This window comes from Aptenodytes forsteri, unplaced genomic scaffold, assembly GCF_000699145.1.
Source record: "Aptenodytes forsteri isolate BGI_AS27 unplaced genomic scaffold, ASM69914v1 Scaffold82, whole genome shotgun sequence".
Lineage (NCBI taxonomy): Eukaryota > Metazoa > Chordata > Aves > Sphenisciformes > Spheniscidae > Aptenodytes > Aptenodytes forsteri.
Genome location: NW_008795490.1, coordinates 11178166 through 11202863, shown reverse-complemented (window position 1 = coordinate 11202863; position 24698 = coordinate 11178166). Strand labels below are relative to the sequence as shown.

The window sequence follows — 24698 nt, the reverse complement described above, 5'->3', positions numbered from 1 at the left end:
GTTTCTCCCAGGTCAATCCAGAGGGCAAGGATGCCCAGATAAACACTATGACTCAAGGTGCAACTGGCTAAAAACAAGTGGAAGTCCCTTGTGACCTTAGAAGGGAGAGAATGTGATTTCCAAGTGCAAAAATCAAAACAAATCCACACTTCATGATCACATTTGGACATTTTTGATAGCATTGCCAATGACAGAAAGTTGTCAGGGAGGCCACATTAACCTTGTACACTTCTCTGGAAAGGGCTCAGAAGCTTTTTATTGCTCACTCTCTGCTTGTCCAGTCATTAAACAGCAAAACTTTGTCACCATTAACACTCATGATGACATTCCCAAGTTCACTCATAAATATGCTTTTGTCTGCCTGTATTAATAGTGTCTCTCATGACCTCCATTTGTCCTCTCCATTCACTCCCTCATTGTCTGAGACCTCTGAGTCCATTTTCTTACCACCTTCTAGAGAGCGTGGAACAGAAACTCCCTATGGAGTATGTGAGTTTTCCTTCATCAGCCACCAGATACGGTTATTAAGAAGAGATGTGTTCTGTTCCTCCATTGCCATCCACATGAAGCTCTCCTGGAAACAGGTGTCCCCTATGAGAGAGTGAGGGCTGAACTTAAATCTGAGATTCCTACATAATGTAGGGAAGTGTCTTTAAGTGAAAAATATTGGTACTTAACTTAAGCATTTCCACTTCTTCCAGAGGTCGATTTTGTTCTAAGTCTGTTCAGGATGGCCACCCATTGAAAATCTGTTCTTACAATATTATTCTTCTATTTTGCTTGTTTTCTTGCTTATTTTTACAGCTTCATGCATACAAACTCCTGTCACAATGAATCTACCTGACAGTCTATTTATCTATTTGTTTTCTGAGATTTTATAAAAGAGAGTTTGGTGTGTTTGTATTATTTTTCCATGAAATTAAATGATTTTGAACATCTTGTGCTGAAACCTGACCTTCCAAGACAACATTAAATAGTTTTCTTCCACTAATGGACACTGAGCTTTTGGGGCTTTATTCCAGTCACTTTCCTCTTGGTCAAAACATTCAAATATTGGTCCTCCCAGGATATTTTTACCTAGTCTCCGAGGAGGCATTCCAGTGGATGGACCAGTCTAGTACAGAAGTCCACAGACAGACAGTCTGGCTCCAGTTTAGTGCCTTCATACTAACATAACTAAAGTCATTTGTATTTTGGTATACAGAAGTGCTGTAGCTGGTCTTGACTCCTTTGCACGCTAATGATAGCTGGCTAAAATCATGCCTCTGAGGGCCAAAGAGTTGTGCTTCTTTATTCTGCAAATTATCTGGGGAAAACGTCCAGTTGTTTTTTTTTTTATTATTATTGTTTCCTCTTTTGTGTATGCTTGTACAGAGTAGCACAAAATACCATTTTGGCAGGAGTCCAGTGTGCCTTTTATTCAGTTTCTCAATTTGCTGTGCTCAAATCTGTATCAGCTGCACATGTTTCTTGCTTTCTTTTCAACACTCAGTTCTTTGTGCCACTTGAGTGAGTCTGCAACGTCTGCTTCAAGTTGAAAGACAGTAAAACGATGATTGGGATGTTCCTCCACATTGTGCAAACATTATAAAACCACAGGACCCTGACAAATCTGCTTTCTCTGTCTATTTTTATATGTGAAGGAATGAACTTAACATGGCACGAGCTGGAACGTGATGTTTAATTCTTGTTAAACAGTTGCAGTGCAAGGTTTGGCCAATTTATTAAAGCAAGAATTGTTCATGTCTTGAGAATTCAATTCCAGTGACTCTTCTTAGCAGAAGTTGTTATGGGGAGATCCCAGACTGATTTCATGCTAAGCTGAAATGAATTCTCTTTGCTTTATTTTATTTTACATACAGTACCTAGCAATATCCTACACATGCCTTTGTCAAAACAGGAACATAGGAAATCTCATTTTAACAGTAATAAAGTCGGGCATAGTTGGTTACAAAAGTACTACTAATATGAAAATCATAAAAGCTTTGTCACATTTACATCTTTCAACTATACTAGGCAAGGCAGGAAATTGTGATGCATAGTTGGTAGTTTCTGTAAAAATAAATTGGATTATAATGGAATATGTAATAGCAAATTTCCGCATTTAAGTCTGCTTCTACCCAGGAAGGGGAAAAAAGAGGCTGAGAATCAAAAGTCTGAGATTCCAGTCTTGGAAGCACTCCAGTGAATAACTTAACTCACATAAATAATAATGAGTTACCACCTGTGCATAAAGTTATGCACATGCCTTAGTGTTCATAGGATTGAGGTAAAGAAGCATATTGCAAATACTCGTATAGTATGTAGGAAGAAGAATTTATAATTTACTGTGCACAGAAAAAAACGCTAGAGAAAGGAGAGAGAAACACATGTTTATATGTGATGACATTTTGATAAAAGCATTATGGTTTGATGAGGAATCTCATGAGTCCAGAGTAGTTTGATGATTTGTGTTCTAAGTATCTTACATGAGTTTTTGCAAATCTGTTAACGTGTGTTCCTTAATCATCCCCTTGGAAAACTGACCTTTGTACTTGCTGCTACCTTCAGCCACGTGACTTTCAGATCCAGTGAACATGACTGCAGAAGATGTAGGGGATGAAGTTATGTTACTAAGCACTGCATTTGGTTTTTACTTCTGAAAGGTAGTCTAGACCAGGTCAAGGGTCAACGTAAAAATATTTCCTTTCACTGCCAGAGATTTGGGTCTAACTTCGGATCATTACAATTTCTTGTACACTATTCTCCCCTTCGAGTCTCACTTTTTCATGAGCAAGGGTCAAAATATGTCTATGTTTCAGATTTTACCATTAGTTTTTAAGTGCTTGAGGGCAGAAGCCATCTTTTATTCTGTCGTTGTGAAGCCCTGGAGTAGCGGACGTCTGATGCTGATTGGGAAGCCTTTGATCCTAATACTAACAAATGATCATGCGAGGTTTTGTGTGATTTTATTGCCAGATGCTGGTAAACTTTTAGACTTTTAATCTCAAGGTATCTAAGAAAGGATTTCTGAAAACTTGCTAGTGTCAATCAGAGTTTAAATGATGAAATATAGATTTTTTTCTTATTTTAATGAGAAGAGGATCATTTTAAAAGTCCATTGCAGTACGTTAAGCATAAAATAGTTAACTGAACCCCACAAGCCCAGGCAGATGATTAAGACAATGATAAAACTAGTTACCAGGTGTCAGATAAGCATCAGGAACTGTCTGTGTGCTTTCTTACTCTAAAACAAATGTAAAGTAATGCAAATGGGCTTAACCTCTTTCCTAGCAAGCCTAGCAAAGTTAAATTAATTATCTCACATTTACTGTATACTAAATGCTCTCAGGCAAACTGTTATTGCAGATCGGTAGATTTGTGGTATCTTGCTGAGGTAGAGTGATTTGGTAGTGTGAAAGCTGACCTACGAACAGATGCAACATTTTGAATTAATCTCATCCAGGGACAGGAATCCTGTATTTCATCAGAAACGTAGGGATGATCTGTAGCAAACAAACAAACGTACATATGCTTTCCCATTCCTGTGGACCACCTAGAGAATTGTGCCATAGGTTGTACGCACGCTGAAGAACACTTAGAAGAACACTTACAGGCACTTTGTTGAATGAATACCTGAAATAAAATCATAAAGGAAAGCCTGGAAATTCATCAGTGAGTGCCTGCATGGAAGAAGAGTAAATATTGAGACGGAGGAGGACCAAGCACAGGGTTTGAGGATACATACTGGAACAGCAGGAAGTATAGGAAATAAGTGATATAGGCCTAAGCGTAGGCAAGGCAGTGATGATTTACCCAAAGTGAAACTCAATTTGGGGAAATGGGCATAGGTTCAGACTACCTTTTGTGTTTTTATAAAGCAGAGACATTGGAAACTGAAAAGGCCTCTTAAATCACACCTTCCTATCACAGTGTTCGATATTTGCGTACAAAGTAATTATTTGGTAGAGATCACTACCTTTGCTAGTTCAATTTAGCAGGACCTTGGTGAGGACTTCTGTGTGCCCAAAAGTTGGGAATAAAAGCCAAGAGATCAGAGGAATTGTGCAGTGGACTGGGTGTCACATGGAGTAATTTCGTTCCTACCTCTGCTGCTGACTCAGTGCATGGGGTCAGAAAAATTATTGTTTCATGACTCAGCTTTTTTCTGCCCACAAATTGACAGGCAAGATACTTACATATTTTTATAAAAGGCTCAGGGTTGAAAAATGTTGTGTATTCTTATTATAATAAATATCGGTTTTCTTACATATATCTTTCGTGAGAGGTTCCTTCCCTGTTTACAGGGGAAGGAATGTTTATGCAGGTTTGCATATGGCCACCAGGTTTTCCCCTGTCAGTTTAGCCAGGTTACAAATGCCTTGACTTTCAAAAAACTTGATGTTTCAACATCCCCAGCTCCCCATATGTTCTCACACAGGTTTAGCAGTCTCTTCTAGCGTTATATTAAAATAGCTTAATACTAAAAAGATTTTAGAGAAATTTCTTGCAGTGTTAATTTTTCAAAACACTTTGTATACAGCAGTTTTTAAAGTAATTCTGATACAACTTAAAGGTATTTAAGTACTTAACCTTGCTTTCTGTTTTTTAAGGATCCACCAATGGCAGTGACCCTTGGACTGCGAATGGAAGAAATGATTTTTAACCTTGCTGACACACATTTATTTTTTAATGATTTAGAGGTAAGAATCAAAAGAACATAAACACCATTTATGTGTTTTTAACATAGTGGTTTTGCTGTGCATTAGTGTTTGTTGTGTGTGACATTTTCTGCCTATCTAGACTTTGGGTTTGTCATACTCTAATCAGAGAGAGGTTAGCCAGGTGGCAGTGACTTCTCGTGGCACCAGAGTCCTTCCATGAAACTGGGTGAGAGAGGGAATCTGCAAACTACCCTTTCCTCTCTTTGTCCTATGGCCACCTCTTCAGTTTCCATGGATTTAGAGCTGTCTGCAGTCATTTCCAGGAGGGGGACATATGTGCCTCCCATTCTTTCTCTTTAAGTTCTCTACATTCGCTTTCAGTGGGTGCCATCATCTGACCACAAGAGACTGTGTTCTTCTCTTCACATACCTGAGTAGCCTTTTGGCCACAGGCCCCCCTTTCTTGCTCGAAGGTAGAATGTTCTTCATTTACCTCAAAGACTGCAGCATCAGAGAGCTGGGACTATGATAGATGTGCTCAATAGTGATGTCTCTTCCCGAGGTAACCAGGCACCACATGTTTTGTCACGATGTACCCAGGGTGTGCAATTTGGCATCCAGTCAGAAAAGGGAGAGACCTCTTCCTAGGGAGTGATCGCTGCGGACTGCTCACCTGTCAGAAGCACACAGATGGACTGCTGCAGGGACAGTGGTCTGGGAAGCAGGCCCATCAGCTGGGCTTCACAGACTTTTCGTTTCACTTCGGGAGTCTGGATCTGTTAACGTGACAGTCTTACAACCGTGTGTGTCAAGAGGCAGGGGGTGAAAAACAGTTCTCAAATTAAACTATGGGCTTTTCAGACCTTCCCCTGGTCTAAATCAGTTGTTTTCTTACTCGGACTGGATCCCAGAGTCCCCTCCCTGGACAGATATTTTGCCACTAATGGCAGTTGGAAGACTTTGAGGTTTTGTTTAAAACGCCAGAGAAAGGTCTCTGGTGAGTGAATAGGAAAAATGATAAGTGAGATTTTTCCATTCACTGGGACGTTGATTTTTCTAGCGTGCACTTCTTTTGTTCCTTCGTCGACTGTAGGCAATAAGAAAAGCAGAAGGTACCAGGTTGCAGTTGTCTTTGTTGTCCCTTGCAGACCTCATTTATGCTTAGCTCTTTTTAAGTCAAGAAACTGGGATCTACTTCACCTTATACCTGAGCTGCATTTCCTCCTTCCAGCAGCAGAAATGTAAGAAAGTAAAGCCCTCAACACGCCTTTGCCAGTCGGTGTTTTATTGCAGTCCTAGTGCGTCATCACTTGACAATGCAAGTGCATTCGGTGAATGTTCTCCTTCTGGTGCCCCATACCAGGGGTAGATTCCAAATCAGACCTTTAGCAGACCTTTGCCTCTGCGTGTTCAGATTTCATGTGGCACCCAATGAACTTTAAGCTGTTCAGTAGCATATGCCCAGAGTTCTTCAATCTTGTGCTGAGTTCAAGTGGAAGAGTTGCCCTCTTTCCATATCTCTTTATTCTTGCTTATGGCCATTGAAGCTTCATTCCTTTCTCTCATTATTTATTTTCTTTGTAGATCTCAGGTTCAGCTGTCATAGGTGGATCATCACATTTTGTATATTCTTCACAGGGTGATTTTAATATCCTGTCCAAAAATTCATAGTCCAGCTCATTCCAGAGCTTGAACAGTATCCAAACAATTTTCAGTTTTAGATAAATAAAAAAATACTATTTGGGGACTCTCTTGGACAACCTTATAGCTCAATCAATTTGCTTTGATTAAAACCAATTTCTATAGGCAATTAAGTATTTTCTAGCCCAGAATTCATCTTTGTTTCAAAACCAACTGTCGTATAAGATTACCAAAATTCCAAACTTCTTGTTCTGAAATGAGCTGTATGCACACATTCTGGCATATGCAAGGAGACCAACAATTTTCTGTCTTCTTAGCAAATATATAAGATATATAAGATATAATTGCATGGCATCCTGTGCCAAAGTACATAGAGGCATCCTTTAATTTGCAGATGAATAGATCTGTCTGTTTAAATATGTTTGCAGAGCACATGGCCATTACTGAATATTACACTGCCCTCTGCATGATGAATGTGTAATGAATTCTGAGAATTCCCCAGTTCTGACTTGGGGTCTCTCTCTCATCTCTCCCCCTCTCCATCTCTCTTTCCCTGTCTTCCTCTCTGCATCCTCCCCCAAGAGAGGGGAGGCGAGTGCTGAGCTGTTGATAGTCATGGCCATCAAGACACAAGACCTTCAGTTCTTACTGGAGGAAGTGAGATAGGCCTTTATTCACTAGACAGATTACTTAGCCTTTCATCATCTCAATTTTTTAATGCTGAGCCATCAGGTCCTATACCTTCTGTCTTGCTTTCATCTTCATCCCACAATAAACCTCATGGCTCTGGACATGACAATTGTAATGTACTAATGAACCTATATTCCTGTAATATTGACTCCAGTCACTACATCCTCTAAGCTTTCTTTTTTCCCTGTCTTTCTTGGTTGCAAACACCGCATACCAGGGTCTAGTAATAATAACCAAGCTATTGAAAGTTATCACATACAAAAACAAAGTTTTCCTTCCTCTATGCAAATCTGTCTCACTACAATGACTGCTGATGCAGAAATTCCAATCTGCTGAGACGTTCCCCGCTGACCCAGTAACCCATGTTCTAATCAGCCAAGCTGAACTTTTATTTCAGGCTAGGCTGTTCTCCAGCTATTTCATTCTCAGTGTATAAATTTTAGTTAGCTTGAGAAGTATCACTTGGGAGGGCAGTTGGTGTTTTGCCATGAAAATAGGAGTCTGGTGCTCTAGAAAGTTCATGTGCCTAAACAATGCTTAGAGATGGGACTCAGTTCTGTAACAATATCCAGACTAATGCAGTCTGTTCTCAACCAGGTAAGGAATAAAATGAAGTTTTTCTCCCTATCTCAGTATTAATTTTAAGACAGCTTTTAGAAATGTTGGTAGGGCATACTATGCACGCAAAAACCCCTATTTCTACAAATTGCAAGCAGGAATTTGGACACGAATCTTCCAACTCCGTTATCCCCCTCCACTCTCAGGATAATGAAGAAAAAAGAGTATTTATTTCAAACAAACTGAATTACGTTTCCATTTTTATGATAATCCTACCATATTTTAAATAAGATTTTGTCATCGTTTTTTTCTCAGTAGACATGGAAATGAGAAATAAAAAATAAGATTGAGGTAAGCCCCAGAATTTGGGAGGCAGGTCAAACTAGTTTTTACAGAGACTGAAGCATATACATAAAAAGGGGTGTTCTGTATAGCCTGAGAAAGCATAATGCTGAATATCCCCTCAGTAATAACATTTTTGTATTCAGTGTGGTGAGTCAGTGTTTTTACTGGATAATGAAATTACTGTTCATTCCAAGAGGATAATTTTTATGGATGATTTGTTGATTCTGTACTCTCAAATTTTCAGGCTTTAAAAATGGCTGCAAAGAATTGACTGCGCTCAGATATAGTTTAAATCAGTATTGCTTCAAGCAAAAGCCAGTTATTGTACCTAGATTCCTTTCCTGTACTCGCAGTAATAGGAAATATATTTTATCTTTCTTAGTTTTGACCTTGCACTGACAGTGAGCCACTGTGACTTGAGTGTGGCCAGTACTGTAGCTGATGTGAAAAGTATTTTACCTTAACATTTAAAGTGACAGACAGCTTGCTTGCTTTCCTTCCTCCCTGCAACTGTTTGGTCTCTTTTACAAGCAAACTCAGATCTAGCGTTGCGCCACCAGTTTCCTGCTTCTTTTGGGAAAAGTAGAGAACTATCTCAAATCTGCTCAGACCGCCTGCTTTTTCTTTTTTTCTGGAAAGTTTTTTCACACCATGTAAGTGAATTTGTAAAATGTAAACACTTTAGTTGAAGTAGATAAGTAAACAAGAAAACAAAGTAAAACGAAGCAAGGAGTGGTGGGCGCGTGAGTTTGTTACTGGTCAGCAAATGTTTATTGCCAGTATGGTGAGGAGGTGAGCCATAGATCTGAGAGGAGAAGAGGAAGGAGGAAAAGGAGGAGGCTGGAGAGTGGTGGTGGGTTTGATCCTCGTATGTGCCTGGAAACTTAAGAACCTTCTTGCAGGGACAAGGGGCAAGTAATCAGAAAACTTCACGTTCCCCTCATCTCCTGTTCCTGGAGTCAATGAACAAACCGTGAGATAAAAAAGTAAAAGTAAACAGCTGAGCTTTTGCCACCCACTCATATTTAACTTAATAATGAAATTATCAGCAGAACAGTTATCTGGAATTTTTCAAGGCTGGAGCAATGTAGCTGAAAGGCTTAACAAAACCCAAACAGCAGCAGACACTCCTTCTTATCCATCAGGGCTTCTGTGTGCCCTCCATTTAATTAGTACACCTTCGAATCCACAGGACTGATTTTTAAACTTTTAATAAATTATCTTACGCTTTGACCAGTTCCAGGGAGATCTGTGAAGGTGATTAGGAAGCCAGCTATTGCTCAGATATTGCAAAATACAGAGTTAGAATTTGTCCCAGTGGGGCACTTTGTCTGATTTTTGAGTTCCTGTCCTACACTGGGTGGAGCATAGCTGCATTTTTTTTCTGGAGTGTAAATAATAAATAAGGATAAAGAAATGAATCTTTTATTTCAGCTGCCACTTCCCCTTTTCTTTCTCTTTTCATGTGCTATTTACATCCAAAAGCAGCTTCTTTAAAATATTCTACAGCTCAAGATAATCTCCTCAGAGAGAACCAAAACATTTTATTTCTCCAGTGGGGAGAAGAATGCTTCATTTCTGTTCCTTGAACGCAGCTCTTTCATGCCTGTCTTAGTGGATTAAGCCAGATGAGCAGAGTTTGGCCACTCATTCTTTTAGTCTTGACACAAAATTTTGAATTATGATTGCTTGTATGATGCAATGAAATTATGTATTTGAAAATGAAATTGTATGTATTTATTTTATTAAAAAATTGGTAATTTATTTTTTTTAATAACTTACTTCATGTGGGTAAAAGTCTGTTCAGTTTTCATTCAGTGCAAAGCAAACAAAACAGAAATAGGAAATGGTATTTCCCCAAATTCACACGCTAGGAACTTGTGGCATACGCATTTGGAAATCACTCCCCTATTCAGATTTATCCTTTATCTGGACAAAGTAGCACTGGTACGAGACTGAGATTGGAAACTTAGAACTGTGTACTCCTGCATGTCACAGAGAGTCTGAATTAAGTGCTAGTTGTCAGCAACTTTATTTGAAGTAGATGACTCGGACGACTTTTTATCTGAGGCACAGAGCTATGCGTTTTGAAAGCTCAGCCTCATTTTGTCTTAGTGATGAGATTAAATTATCTGAAAACATTAGTTGGGGAGTAATTTTTAAATACGTCCTTGAACTTTTTCATAAATTATATTAGGATTATGTTAACAACAGCTATTTTAAATATTAAAAAATTACTTACATACAGGAAAGTAAAATCTCCAGACCCTGAATTTCAGGTGTGTCTTTGGGTTGAGATGTTAATTCTAGCAACTACAGAAAACAGTATACGATGCCTGTTCATATTTACTGTTGCATGGTGGCTTGAGTTATTTATTTATTTGTGCTTCCCCCACATTTTCCTATCTTTCTGCCATAACCACTGTGCAGAAAAGGATATTTGATAGCTATCCAATTATAAAACCAGCTTGGAGAGGAGTTCAGTTTTCCAGTGCATCTCAGTTCCCTGGAGTTACTTCCATCCCTTCCGAAACCAGGAAATAATGAAATTCTCCAGGACTGCTTAATTATCTGTGATTTTCCAGCCAAAGGCATTTGGATAAATCAAGAAAAGAATCTGATAAGCATCCAAACTCCTAGAGACTTAACAGAAATTACATGGTGGCGGTTCTTCATCAGCAGAAACAGCTTTTAGGAAGTGGGGAAATAAGGTTTTGGAATATTGGTATGCTAGAGATACTATAAATGAGACTTGCAATTGTTGGTTTTTTTTCAATTAAAATAATTTTAATCAAAAGCACATTAAAATTACATATAACTGTTCTAAAGGCCTATTTTAACTAATAATTTATACAGTGTAGAAGGAGTTGAGGGTTGTATTATTTTAAATGAATTGGTGGTAAGAGGAAGCTGTAAGTGTACATACACTGCCACCTCCTGGTGCACTTAGTGGCCTGCACCGATCATTTCTTCAACATCTGTACTAAGCATATGGACAGCATGCTCTTGTATAAGATAATTTATCTTTTTTTTTTTTTTTCAACAGGAGTGTGATCAAGTTCATATAGATGATGTTTCTTCTGATGATAATGGACAAGACCTAAGGTAAGATAGAGCATTTGTTTCTTTTTTTATTTTCTTCAAAGATTAAATAAATTGAGCATTTACAGGAATACATTGTATTTATTTTTACTGTATTTTGGGTGTTTGCAGTACCTACAGTTTTGCAACTGATGGCTTCCATGCAGCTGCAAGTAGTGCAAACCTTTGTCTGCCAACAGGTGTAAGAGGAGGGGTTGACTGGATGAGGAAGCTGGCTTTCCGTTACAGAAGAGTAAAAGAGTTGTATAATACTTACAAGAACAACATAGGAGGTGAGTTTAATTGTCAAAACCAATTTAGAATGCTGATCAGGTTAAACTGCATAGTGATGGGCTCCCGCCGAGGGAATGTGCCTTGGAAGCCACAGAGTGGATGGAAAGTGATGTGACTGGACCTTGGGGTATTGAAAGCAACTGACGGTAATGGCAGAGCCAACATTGTCCTGTTGTGCAGGAGAACCAGAGATGGGGAAACCGAGCAGGCTTCCATTTAGCTTCCACAGAGCCCATTTTTCTCCTTCTGACCCAGCGCGGCTATACCTACCTTACTGATTGGTTGAGCCACTTATTCTACCTCAAATATGCTGTTATTCTAGGAAAGAGGTTGTATAGTTTCCACAGCACAAATTGGTTGTGGCTGGCCTATTCCATCCTACGTTTTCATGATCTAGTTGGTAACAACACACTGTCTGCTAAATTCTCTGCTGGGTACCTGCTAGTCTATTTTCACCAGTGGAAGCAAGAAAACTCCAGCACTGCCATACCACTAGCTCCTTTTGTTGACTCTCTAGCTTACAGAGTTAATTGTGCTGCAAGAAATCCGAGTCTCATTTGGGCTGAGAGCTTTCCTGTTACTGTTTTCATTCATGGACTCACTCATGTCCGTGCCAGCAGGCTTGTAGGAAATCAAGCAGCAGAACTGAAAGAATCTGTCCTGGAGAGTCCTATGTGACTTGCAGAGGCAGCCAGCCCTCTTCTGAGGAGGGGAATATGTCAACTGACTCCCTCAAGAAGAGCCTGCGAGAACAGGGAATACTTAGAAGTCTTCAAGCGTTGCTACTTCCACAGTTGAGGATAAGATGAGGACAACCCAACCAGGAAGGAGTCCAAGTGAACACTCTCCCATTCTATAGCACGGGCCTTTTCAACTCATCTGCAATTTATTTCAAAGGAACCTGAAACTCAAAGTAAAGCTTACCTTCAGCAAAACCAGACAGTCTGGTGTTGACTTCCTGCAGTCTCTGAAAAATGGGAAACAGTACTACTAACATGGACAGTGAATTAGTCGTTACCTTAATCATTTTCTAAACTCTGTAAACCTGAAATACATATTTTCTTTTAGAAGCTCAAAGTCTTTACTTGCCGCAGGATGAAGCAATAGGAGCAAAGGGTGATAGTAAATGACTGGCTTTCATGTGCCCTGCCTTGCCCTTCACTGGTGTCATGAATGGAGTTTTTATATATTAAGAATACTTGAAACAGTATTAACCAAATGTTACTGGGTTTTCTTATATCTCCTAATGCATCTAAGATTCTAAAGCTGTTACGTTTCATAAAACCTTTAACATCAGTAAGAGCTTAAGTCCAAGAGCACAGCATAGGGAAACACACTAAGAGGAACAATCATTGCAAAGGCAGAGTGCCGATGTGTGGTGCATTTTATTAAGGTTTTTATTCTCTCCCACAAATCCTGCTTCTGAAATATATTCCACCCTTAGTGGGCAAGTTCCTTCATTCATCCTCTACTTTTTAGCTTTTTTAATAATCTTTTTATCACATATGTATCTATTTCAAAATAGCTGTTAGAAGGCAACAGAAGGCTAGATCAAACTGGGTATTTTTAGATTGCTGCATTTCAGATTTTTGAAGACAGTCATGATCGCTTCTTGGGAACATAGGGTGTGAAAGCGAAGAGGGATACTAAAGGTCATGAAACCTGCTTTCCTGCTCTTCCAGGACCAAATCTAAATTTAAAATAGCTTGGTTCCAAAGAACTCATGTCTCAACAGTCAATAAGCTGGGTATTTTTTAAAATCTGACCATCCATACCCAAAAGGAGATTTTAAGGTGCTTTTAAGAACTAACTGAGATATGAGGACATAAGATGTACGCTGTTTCAGGGCTGTAAATGCTATAAAAGGAGCTATCGTTACCAACTACAACAGGACATGAAGAACAAGCCATCAGCAAACAAATGTATTTCCATAGGTGTAACCTGAGGTTCACCTGTATACAGAGTCATAAGCAGGGCAGTTTAAAACATATGCAGATACTGCAAAGAAAAGTTTATTCTAAGGTCTCTTCTTTTGTGAATGTCTCTGCCAATGATCCCGATGTCATGGATCTCCTTGTCACTGCCTCTGATAATTGGAGAATAAGATATATGTGAGGAGTAGGTTTAAAAAATGTATATTTCTGAAAGGTATACTTTGAAATGTAGTAAAGTAGGCTGAATAGATGAGAAAAAATCAGACAACTAATTATTAGTATCTGCAATACTCTCTGACGTTGCTTGATATAGTGGAATGCAAATAAAAACAGAGCAATTTACTGAGCCTTGAAGACAATAGATTTTCTCTTTGATGTTTTTTCAAGTTCTAGTGGAATTTAAGATAGAAACAATGACCATAAAATCTATACATTCCAGCTAATACAGAATTTAATTTGTATTTTTTCTTTTCTTGCGTTTTTACATTAAAGGACTCCTGGGTCCCGCTAAAAGAGATGCATGGTTGCAATTAAGAGCAGAGATTGAAGCTCTGACAGACTCCTGGCTAACAAATGCACTTAAATCATTATCAATTATCAGCACAAGGTATGTATTTGAGTCTAATGTAAAAAAGTTTCTAGTTTTGGACTTGTAATGGCTATTTTTTGACATTTTAGGTTACAATAAATTAGTGCCTTTAAAGAACAGAACAAGTCTAATACGACTTTTGAACAGGACATAGGAAAAATTCCATGGAAAGTGATTTCATTTTCAGTTATTCCAGCATTTACTAAAGATAGCATGAAGTGTCTTCTAAAATGTGATAAATGTCCCTATGTATATTGAAAGGATATTGTAGAATTCTGAGCCAGCCTTTAATTTATCATCTTCTGGGCAGCATCCTCTGAACTCCACGTCTCTCTGTTCTGTGCTTCAATGTTTGTGCCTATTCACAATGCTACCTAAATACTGTATAGATCCCAGAACACAAAATCATTTTCCTTCTGTCCTTCCAGACAAATCAGTATGCATAAGCATATACCTAAGTTTTCAGAAGAGCAAAAATCTGTTTTAACTGAGTTAAAAGTCTGGGTTCCCAGTAATGACGTAAAATGTATTGTTCCTTTGAAATAATAAAACTGTGAACACTGCTGTTGCTTAGTCAGCCATGCAATATGTATCTCATCAGAAATCCTCAAAAATTCTGGTTTTAAACCATAAAAAAGAACAATGTTAAGCCATCTTGCCTTCTAAACACATCTGGGAAAAGACTCGGTGTCAAGTGGAAAGGACAAACTTGGAAAGATGTGAAAAACTTATTTTAAACATAACAACTTTTGCAATATGTTTATCTCTTAATTCTTGTTTATTTAACAGTGTCTAAAGCACCTCAAGAGAAAAAAAGTAAAAAATGTGTGTAAGCCATTGTGTTTAGCTCTGCATTTCTTTCTGAATTGCTAGTCTTCAAAGTCATTTGGTAACGAAGGCCAGTTGAGCATTGGTGAATGAGTCTGGAAAACTGTTACCAGTTACTCAGGACTGCTAAATAAGTCTTTTGTCTTGTCTTCAAAGAACTGTACAGCTATAAATCTTCAGAAGCTACCTGTGAGGCAGCTAAACATTGCCTATATGTTGCTCACAGGAAATTGAGATACATAAAGGCAGAAATAGTAGCCGAAGGTCTTGCTTGGAGTTTGTGGAAGAACCAGGAGGAAAAATCACAACTATTTGCTCTCAGCTCCATGTTCACACCATGGTCACGCTCATGTTCCAGCCTGTCAGTGCCTAAAGTAGCCTGGCTCTGAGTTTTCTGTTGTGTAACTGCTAGCACAACTTCTCCATTGAAGTTTTCATCCTCACCATTGGGTGCTAGCTTATTAACATGATTATCCTTATCTCTCCCTCTTCTCAGAAATATTCTTACTCTTGAAACAGGAAGAAAGTGATGTCATTGTGCAGAAATGTGTATTGGCTGTTTATTTCCCCTCAAGACAGGAGTAACAAACGATGTTTTCACGTTCTCCTAACTCTTATTTGGCTGGTAGCTACTGCCAATTAATTGCCAGCATGAAAATTATGCTTTCAAAGCATTCGAATGCCTATTTTCGGAGGTAGTTAGTGATCTTAAATGTCTGTATTTTAGTGGACCCATCTTCAAGGACCTGGTTTTTATAAACCAGCGTGGAGTATTTCCTACACATCGGGCCTGCATATTTTTTTAAAGGATTTTGCTACAAGTTTTATGTTCATTTTTCTGGAAGTGATGGTGCTGAGCAGCACTGCTGTGTGAGTGAAAGTAAATGTTGAGGAATCCTGAATATGCTCTCCACAGCTGGTTCACCTCATCAGCATTTGGGTAATGGTGCTAAACTATTTAAACTGAAACTATTTCTCTCATTTTAGGAGTAACTGTGTAAATGTGTTGGTAACAACAACCCAGCTTATCCCAGCACTTGCAAAAGTTCTACTATACAGCTTAGGAGGAGCTTTTCCTATTGAAAATATTTACAGTGCAACCAAAATAGGTAAGAAAATTATTCTTTCATCCATTCTGACTACACTGCGTGACCAATATTTTTTTGCCAGTAATGGATGGATTCCAAGCCACTTCCCTGACATTTACAGTGTTAGTTACAAGATTTAGGCATTGCATATGTTTAGATGTGTTTATGTCAATAAATTCCAAATTCAGCTTATTTTCAATGATGCCTGAAGGAATAAAGGTCCCCATACTGATTAAAAGCCTCAGAAACTCCTAAGTGTGGTGCAGAAAACAAAAAATGTGCAGAAAAGAATGAAGAAAAGTGTTTTGTGAATTCAGATCTAAGCAGAACTTCTGTTAAAATAGTCTCTGCTCTGACCTTCAGCTCTATGTAAGCTCAGCCACTGCTTCACAAGCTTCTTCTGGAAGCATAGTACATCAGTGAGGGTAATGACAACTGTTACCAACAGAAGCTGTGTTGATGGGTGCCACAAGGGCACTTCCCTATTCTGTTCATAACTGTGTACCTCTTGTGTATTACAGTTTGAAAATTTACGGGTTTTGGAAATTGCATCCAAAATTTTCTTGTAAACCAAGAAAAGTTATCATTCTTGTGAAATGTGACACAGCCTACAATGACCGATAGTTTTGGCAGATTTTGTGATTTACCAATTATTAATTCAGGAATGCTTAATTTCTATACCTATGACACCTTATATAACACAGAGTGTGGCACTTCATTGGCAAAAGCCTTATAACATATTTCCTAAATGATTTTCACAAGTGAAAAACCAATGCATATTCTAACAGTGTCAGGAAAAACTATGACCTCAGTCATCCTTTAATTAGCTGTAGCTGTCCTCTAGACAGAAATGCCTCAAAGACTTCAAAAACTTAAGTCAAGGCACGAAGTATCCCAAATACCACATGGTACTGAGCAGCCTCTGGAACGAATGTCATCTGTCATACAGCCTGTACATGTTGGATTCAGTCACTGAGATTGCACTCGGACCAAAGGAAGGAGGATTAAGAAATAGTGCCGACAGTACAGAAGGGGGTGGTGAAGTGAAGCAGGGTCTCTGGAGGCTCTGTTGAAGTAATTCTGCACCAGGAATTCCTTCTGGGAACAGCGTGGCCACTGTTACACCCCTGCCGGGAGGACAGAAAACTCTGTTGGGTACAAGATCTCTCTCTACTTTTCATCTTAGTGATCTCTGCACTGTGCTGGGCACAGGACTATAATTGCAGCTGTCGCTTGCACACACTGAAATCTGGTCCTCACTCAATAGTTTTCCTAATCATAAGCCCTTTTTTGTGGGCCAGCTGAAAAAAAGCAAGAGGAGAGCAGTAAGCATCAGAGATCTAGAAATCACGAGCTTGTGAGAAGAGACTGAAAAACCTGGGGCGGGGATAGACATAATAACAAGCAAGGTAAAAAGCTATCACAGAGAAGGAAGAAATAATCTTGCTCTACTTTGATGGGAGGTATGACAATAGGTGATGATTTCTGTGCAATAAGGCACGTGTAGGTCGCATGTCAAAGAGAAACTTCCTAATGGAAAGGGTTAATTAAATATGGAGATCGCCTGTGGAAACAGCAAAATCATCATGTTAGGACAGTTTTAGGATCAATAGCACAAGCATTTGTTGGTAAAACTGAACCTGCAGTACAATGAGAAGATCAGTAGATGACTTCTCTTGGTCCCTTTCAATCCTGTTTATTGTTGTTACTGGCTTAGCCTGCTTGCTTCCACATTTCTCCAAAAGAGCCAAATGCTTCATGGAAGTTCTCCCAGGAACTAATTTTATTTTGCTTGTCCACTGTTCTTTGAATACTTTTTTGCATTGCTACATCACTCATTGTTGCAGATACATTAGAGTTAAAATTTCTGCTTTCCTTGAAAAAATATTACTACAATAATAGGGAAATATTTAAATTCAATTATTCGTTCAATGACCTATTCATTTTTGCAGTGCTGCTAATTCCTTTACCTTAGTGGCTTTCCTGTAATTCTTAAGAAAGAGATTTAGTTTTACCTAAAACTAGTTTTTTAGTTTTAATTCACTAAGGGAATTAATTGCTTCTTACCAGTTTTGGCTCTAAATCCCAAGGATGGGAACTTTTAAAAAGTAGCAGTAACAATGTTATACCACTGCAATAATCCTTTGTAGGGCTTCACCATAACTCACTTGATAGCTTGAATAAGTAGTGCATTGTTTTTCAGGCAAAGAGAGCTGTTTTGAGCGTATAGTGTCCAGATTTGGCACTAACATAACTTATGTTGTGATTGGAGATGGCCGAGATGAGGAACATGCAGCTAATCAGGTAACTTCACTCTGAACTCTTATCTCATTTATCTTCCAGGAAAAGAAAGTTGCTTTGAACGAATAATGCAAAGGTTTGGCAGAAAAGTAGTATATGTTGTAATTGGGGATGGTGTAGAAGAAGAACAGGCAGCAAAAAAGGTAACCTGTCTCCTGAAATGTTGGTGTGATACATAGCTACTAATGCAAGCCTTTCTGTTTGCATTTCTGTCAGTGTTGCACAATGACAGAATGACAAATAATTTCAGTCCACGGATGCAAGGCAACAAGAGCATGATGAGATCAAAACGTAGAGTAAAATGAACCATTTGGATTCTAGCATTTGCTTCACTTCAGTTTGGAAAGAAAAAAAATGCAAAATTATTTTCAAAATAAATGAAAAATGATTGCAGCAAAAATGTCTGACTGGTTCAAGCAAATCAAACAGAAGAGAGAGAAAGGGCTATGACATGATGGTTGGGTGGTGGTTTTCTTTAAATGGTGAAATCAGGGAGGTTTCAAGAGAAGTGTTACAGAGAATGTGGAAAAACATCTAAAGGACTGTGCAAATTTTTTGCTAACATAGATGATGATCTGTAGTTTACTGGAGCAAATATGATGAACATACAATTTGCTTCAAGAAAGACATACCTGCAAAAGGAAAAAGAACACAACACAGAGGTTGTGCAACAAGTCTGTGTTTCTAAAAAAGAACCGTTTCTATAGAAATATTCAATTTTCTCATGATAATAATTCAAGTCTAAATTTCACCAGATAAGTTTTCAATATTCGGAAACAGATCAAATCAGTAATTTGCACCATACTTCCCAGTATAACCTTGGAAGTGTGCAGAAACTGAAAATTTTTGCCTCACGATGTCTGCACAGGACAAGTGATGTAAGTATCATTGTGCTAGGAGTAGCAAAGTAAAGTGCCCTTTTAGTGTTGTAGCTGGAATGGAAACAAAATGAAAATAACCAAAATGCTCATTCCAAATGGTTCCTTAATACAGGTGCAGTACTGGTGATGGGTCTTTGTTTAGTTTGTGCTAAACAGAGGTGGTTGGATTGTGTACTTTCCAGTTTGGCATGCTTTTTTCTTAACGTTGGCTATATTGCATGGATAGATAGAGAATTCAGAGAGATGGATGAATATAGCACATCACAAATAGATCTGAACACAAGATGAAAGTATGGGGTTTTTTTTATTCTGATGAATTGCTGAAGGAGAATAGTGCATATATCTGCATCTCTCTCAGACACTGATGCTTCCTGAATTATCAATTATCTTTTTTTAAACCAGAAATGTGTTGTTTTCTTATCCAAAGAGATTTCCCCCTAGATGGAGAAAAATGTAATTCAACTCTGTTTCAAAGTGTTGTGTGTGAAGCCTCTTTTAATGAAAGTCTTACAGCCCTTTAAATGATCATTCGGTATTTTGCAAAGTCTAATAAGTGGAGCAGAAAGGGATTTCCTATTAATGCTCCTTCGTATGGGTTTGCATGCTAACAATAAGCAAACAGCCCTTACTAAATAATGGGCTCTTTCCAAAGAAACTATTAAGAGAGACTATCTAATTATTTTAACTTCAGTCGAACTATTAAGCTCAGATCTATTTTGGTCTGTTTTTTGTCAGTACTTTACTAGCAAAAATCAATCTAGAAACACAGCGGTGTAAAATACGTGGTGGTAATCTGACTAGCCCTGTGTCACAGTGTTCCATCTTTCCTGACCTTTTCCCCCCTCTAACAAACACAGCACAACATGCCTTTCTGGAGGATATCCAGTCATTCGGACCTCTTGGCTCTCCATCAAGCACTGGAACTAGAGTATTTGTAACTGTGTTCTAAAGTTGGCGATCCTTTTTTTTTTATATATATATATATATATTTCAAGTACACTGAATTTTTATGTGTGATTCAATGCCTCTGGCTTTACACATATGAATTGTCTTAAGAAGGGAAGAAATATTTGGAATTAAAAATTCCAAATTGAAGAATTCAGATTGCTGAATGGAGTTAAAACATTAGTGCTACGTAAGGAAGCTCTATGGTCTTATATATGCAACGTTTTAAAATGAATTAAAACTGTGGAGGTTGCTGGTACACACCAAGTGAGCCCTGACAGGAGTGAACAAAGGACTCGAACTGGCAAAGCACCACATGCGTTTTCCAGCCGACAAGGTGGTGTTCAACAACATTCCTCAAAATGGGATATATTCTCAGCACTGAGGTTTGAACCAGACTTTAGCCTACCTAACCCAGAAAATCTGAATTGGAATGCACTCAGACTGTATAATGACAATCCTGTCTAGACCTGTAATTTGTGTAAATTATTGATGAAAATAATTTACTGTGACTTTATTAGCAGCTGATATTGGAAGTGGATGCAATTTTTCTTTCTTTTGGGGGGTCAGGGGAGGGAGAGGGTTATATAATATTGTCTCTTTTATAAGTTTGGCAAACAGAATGTGCATAATGATGTGTTGTGCCTTAAAGAGAAGACTGTGTTCGTGTGTTATAATGTAATTTTGGTTAAAAACTATGTAGATAAACAAAAAAACCTTTGTGATAATTTTTGACATGACCAAATTTGAAATTCAAAGAAATCAAAGAGCAGGGCTGCACCAAAGCATTTAAGTATTTGTTGCAGTAAGAAAAAATAATAAAGGAACGTTTGTGTTTTTATTTGGATTCTGAATAATTCCACTGATTGTTCAAGGAAAGTTAAGAGTATGTTGGGAGGTTGATACTGGGGACCGCTACCTTGAAAGCTAAAAAAAAAAGTGTTTAACACCTTCAGCATCATTTCTTGATTCTCCAAGAAGAGAACTAAGAGCCATATTCATGAATTACTTAGTCCACTGAAAGCCATACAGTGAGTGCATCTGCTGTGTAGAAAAGGACAAATTCCCACCCAGCAGACAAAGTGTGCAGGTGGCATTACTGGAAGGTGAAAATGTGAAGTTAAGCCCAGATGGGGAATAAAACACAAGTTCATTAGGAATTAAAAATTACTAAAGAATCTCTCACCAGTCAGATGCACAAATGATGCTATATTTAGCATATTCAGGATCAACACAAGCTGCTGAAATTGCTGGCATGATGACATTGGCCATTTCAGGAGCACAGTCCACTTTGGTAAATATAACAGCATTTTGGTAGCTTTTCCATTCTGTTCCACATTTATGTGTCTTCTGGTTTGGGTCAACGTGATTTTCCTCACCCATTTTTGATTGCACGAGAATATTACACAGGAGCAACCCTAAATGTTTTTGAATCAGAAATTCCAAAAGCATGTCAGGCATCTGAGGAGAGGATAAGGAGGGGATTTTTATGAAGAAATATTGAGAAATAAATTACCTTAATTTTCATCATTTCTATTAAAAATTACGGTCCATACAGTGATAATTACCTTGCAAATTTTGAACATGCTACCTTTCAGCTTTGGAAAATGAGCAAGGTCCATATTGCACACAGGGTCCCTGGCGCTCCCCGTGCAGCTTGAGCACTCTGAAACAACAGCAAGTGGTTCGTCTCTCATGGCAGAAGATGGAAACTGCTTTTTGATTTTTAACACTGTATGTGGAGACACCTGAGGTTGCCTGTGCTCTGACTGCGTGAAGAAGGTGTTAAATGTAAACTCCGGGATGCCTACACAAGCACAGTAGTCAGCACTGAGGTGAAGATCTTCCCTCTCTGTGCTATGAAGCCACCTTATGTCTAGTTACCAGGCAGTAACTTTGTTGATTTAAACTTTGTAGGTTATATGAAAGTTAGTTGGTAGGTGAAAGCCTGGAGCCACTAAAAGTCCAAGGCAAAACTCCTCCTAAAAATGGGATTCCTTTGCTGTGTTGGAATTGGATATACAAGTCGCCACACAACAAATAAACGATGATTTGTTATCACTGGGCAGTGTGAAGCCATCACACGAGACTTGCCACATATGAAATCATTATACATCAGTTACTCGGGTGATAGATTTGTGTGTCCAACAAGTAAAAATGATTCATACCTTCTTTATATTTACAGTACCGGTCTCGTCAAATTTGGCCTGGAAGTACATTTTTCATAAAAAGCTGGGGTACCAGCTTTTTGTTGTTTTTCAAGTGGGAAAAAAGTGTTTCTACTGGAATAGGAAAAAAGGTGAAACAAAGCCCTTCTCAAGTTCCAGCATCATAACATTGCATGAGAATATCAGCGTAAAAGCTGTTGATAAAATTTACCAAAAAATTGGTATGTTCAACTAGCTTATTTCTCTTTTTTTTTTTGTTTTGGACAAGTCATAGTGTTATTTAAATGCATGAAGCAATATTATTTCTCAAGTTATTTGTTCAGCTTTTCAGTGTTCTTTTCCTAATCGGATGTAAGAACAAACAATAGCCCAGCAATGACCATTGGTTCTTATAAAAGGTTTGCAGTGCCTTCGTTGGAGTTGTGCTTAGCTCTCTGTGGCAGGTATGGCTCAATTAATATACTGGACTTCTAGAGAGGAGATGGAGGCAAAAGGAGGGAAGTTTTCAGAGCATGACAAAGTTCTGATTTTAATTTGGATTCTGTGCGCTACCATAGCAGAAGTTAATTATAAAAATAAATAATCCACAAAAATGTACATCCAAAGAAAATTCAAGGATTTAGTTCAAAAGCCTTTGCAATACTAAAATTCTAAAACAAAATTTCAGAGCACAAATACTCTCTTGCTAAGCAAAAAGCGTTATATATCTTTAAATAGAAGTGTGTAGTACATGCCTGTCTTTTAGAGAGAAATTACTCTGATACATTTTCCTGCATGAACAATACAGAGGAGAAAATAACCAAGGCAGAGACATAGTCACACCAGACTGTTCCAGATGGGCCTAGTAGATTAAACTGAAGGCTGGTCATTTTGACAGAGTGCATTTTAATTCAACAGCAAATTAATCAGAAACTGCCTTCCCTTCAGCCTCTCCTCAAAAACCAAGATTGAGCACAATGTCATGTTTGCAAGTATTTTGGGCAAATGAAGTGTAGAATATAATGCCTTTTGCTGATATTTTAGCCGTTCTCAGTCAGTACAGAACTTGAATGTTCATCAGGCGTTTGAATAGTCAGCTTGCAGAATACAAATACGGTGTGATCGCAGTCACAAGGTAGTATCTTAAATAGATATAACTCTGTGCAGTTCAGTATATCAGTAAAAGAAGACAGGAAAAACTAAAAATGACGCTTCTTTTTAGATGCCTATGGAGATTGTGCACAAAGATATAGGTGGCAGCCAGCTCCCAGATCTGTTTTCATTAGAAACCACTGCGAGCAGCAGTGTTTGCATCTAAAGCAGATGCGGAGTATGTTCCAGTGTAAGCACTGACAAGGGAGATGAGGCAAAATCAAAATCCTGTATACAAGCACACTTCATCTTGGGGCAGATGAAATCCTGCAGCCAATCGGAATTGCAGTTTATGGAGGATATGGATTTGGCCCACAGTAGGAAGACTGGATTTTAGTTGTGAGGTTGTATCCAGATCCAAGGTTTCGGTTCAAAAGTCATCTCTGCTTTACAGGATTGACACCAGGCATATGCTCTAAATGAATATGGTATTTAGTATCTCTGAAGAGGAGCTGAAGTGACATGAGGCAAAATCCCAGCAATAGCAGCATTTTGGAGATATAATTGAAGCCAAGGGTCTCTGTCATGTATTAGCAGATCATAGTTTATTAGGGCCTACATAATTTAAGAAAATGTAAATTAAAATTAAAAGCTTGTAAAATTATGTACATCTTTACTATTTCTCAATAAATACACTTGGAAATGTCATTTTCTGCACTATACCATGTTGTAAGATGTTTGGTTTGTGGTTGACACCCTCTGTACACAATGTCTCTTACAGGAACTGAGCGTGACCTTGGACTCTTTTTAAGTATGTCCGCACTGCCTTCGTGGTTTATGCCTGGAGCAACAGTGCGCTCATGTGGTCTGGTAGAGACTGGCTCACCTGCGTACCCCGTTTGCAGGGTGGAGCTGCTAGAGGCAACCTCCCTCTGGTCCTCACCCAGAACACCAGGTGCCTTGCTCCAGATGCAGCCCGAGAGACAACTAACACCTTTGTTGCGGTGTCCTTGGGGCAAAATACAGAACAAACTCATTTGATGGTCTAGACACATAGTGTATTCATTTAAATTCCCTTACCAATTCACTTACTAATGTTATGCTAATATTCTTATGGACATGGGTTGTTCTGGAGACAGACTGGGCTACTGAAGGGAAGCAGCCATTCCAGTCAAAGCTGAGCCTCATGAAACTTTGTAAATGTCTTTGGGAGCAGTGCTTCATGTCTTAGTGAGGTGCTGACCTTGGTTTGAAGGAAGCAGTCCCCCCACAGTCTGCTTGCACAGGCTTTAAGGCAAAAGTGCGACCACAGGACTACCAGCACACATAGATATGACATTATGATCTTGGGAACAACATGGCAAGTGGCAGAGCCTTGATAACCACAGCGCTTCAACCACAAGAGACAGCTTGTAAAGAGTAGATTTTTTTTCCCAGGAGTTAGATTAAAGCATGTCTGTTACAAAGATCATAGAATCATAGAATCATAGAATTGTTTAGGTTGGAAAAGACCTTTAAGATCATTGAGTCCAACCGTTTACCTAACACTAAGTCCACCACTAAACCATGTCCCTAAGCACCACATCCACACGTCTTTTAAATACCTCCAGGGATGGGGACTCAACCACTTCCCTGGGCAGC

General features: G+C 38.6%; 1 protein-coding gene across 11 annotated transcripts in view; it reads left to right on the top strand.

Annotated features, from left to right (window-relative positions):
• EYA4 (EYA transcriptional coactivator and phosphatase 4) overlaps window positions 1-23776 on the top strand; it is a 160780-nt gene extending 137004 nt beyond the window's left edge. For all 11 annotated transcript variants that reach the window (XM_009281506.2, XM_009281505.2, XM_009281504.2 and 8 more), the window contains 7 exons: window positions 4593-4682; window positions 10924-10982; window positions 11091-11251; window positions 13679-13793; window positions 15591-15712; window positions 18035-18135; window positions 19731-23776. In XM_009281506.2, the coding sequence (XP_009279781.1) occupies window positions 4593-4682; window positions 10924-10982; window positions 11091-11251; window positions 13679-13793; window positions 15591-15712; window positions 18035-18135; window positions 19731-19811 (729 nt within the window). In that variant the 3' untranslated portion in view covers window positions 19812-23776. The remainder of the gene's footprint in view (window positions 1-4592; window positions 4683-10923; window positions 10983-11090; window positions 11252-13678; window positions 13794-15590; window positions 15713-18034; window positions 18136-19730) is intronic.
• Window positions 23777-24698: the final 922 nt, after the last annotated feature.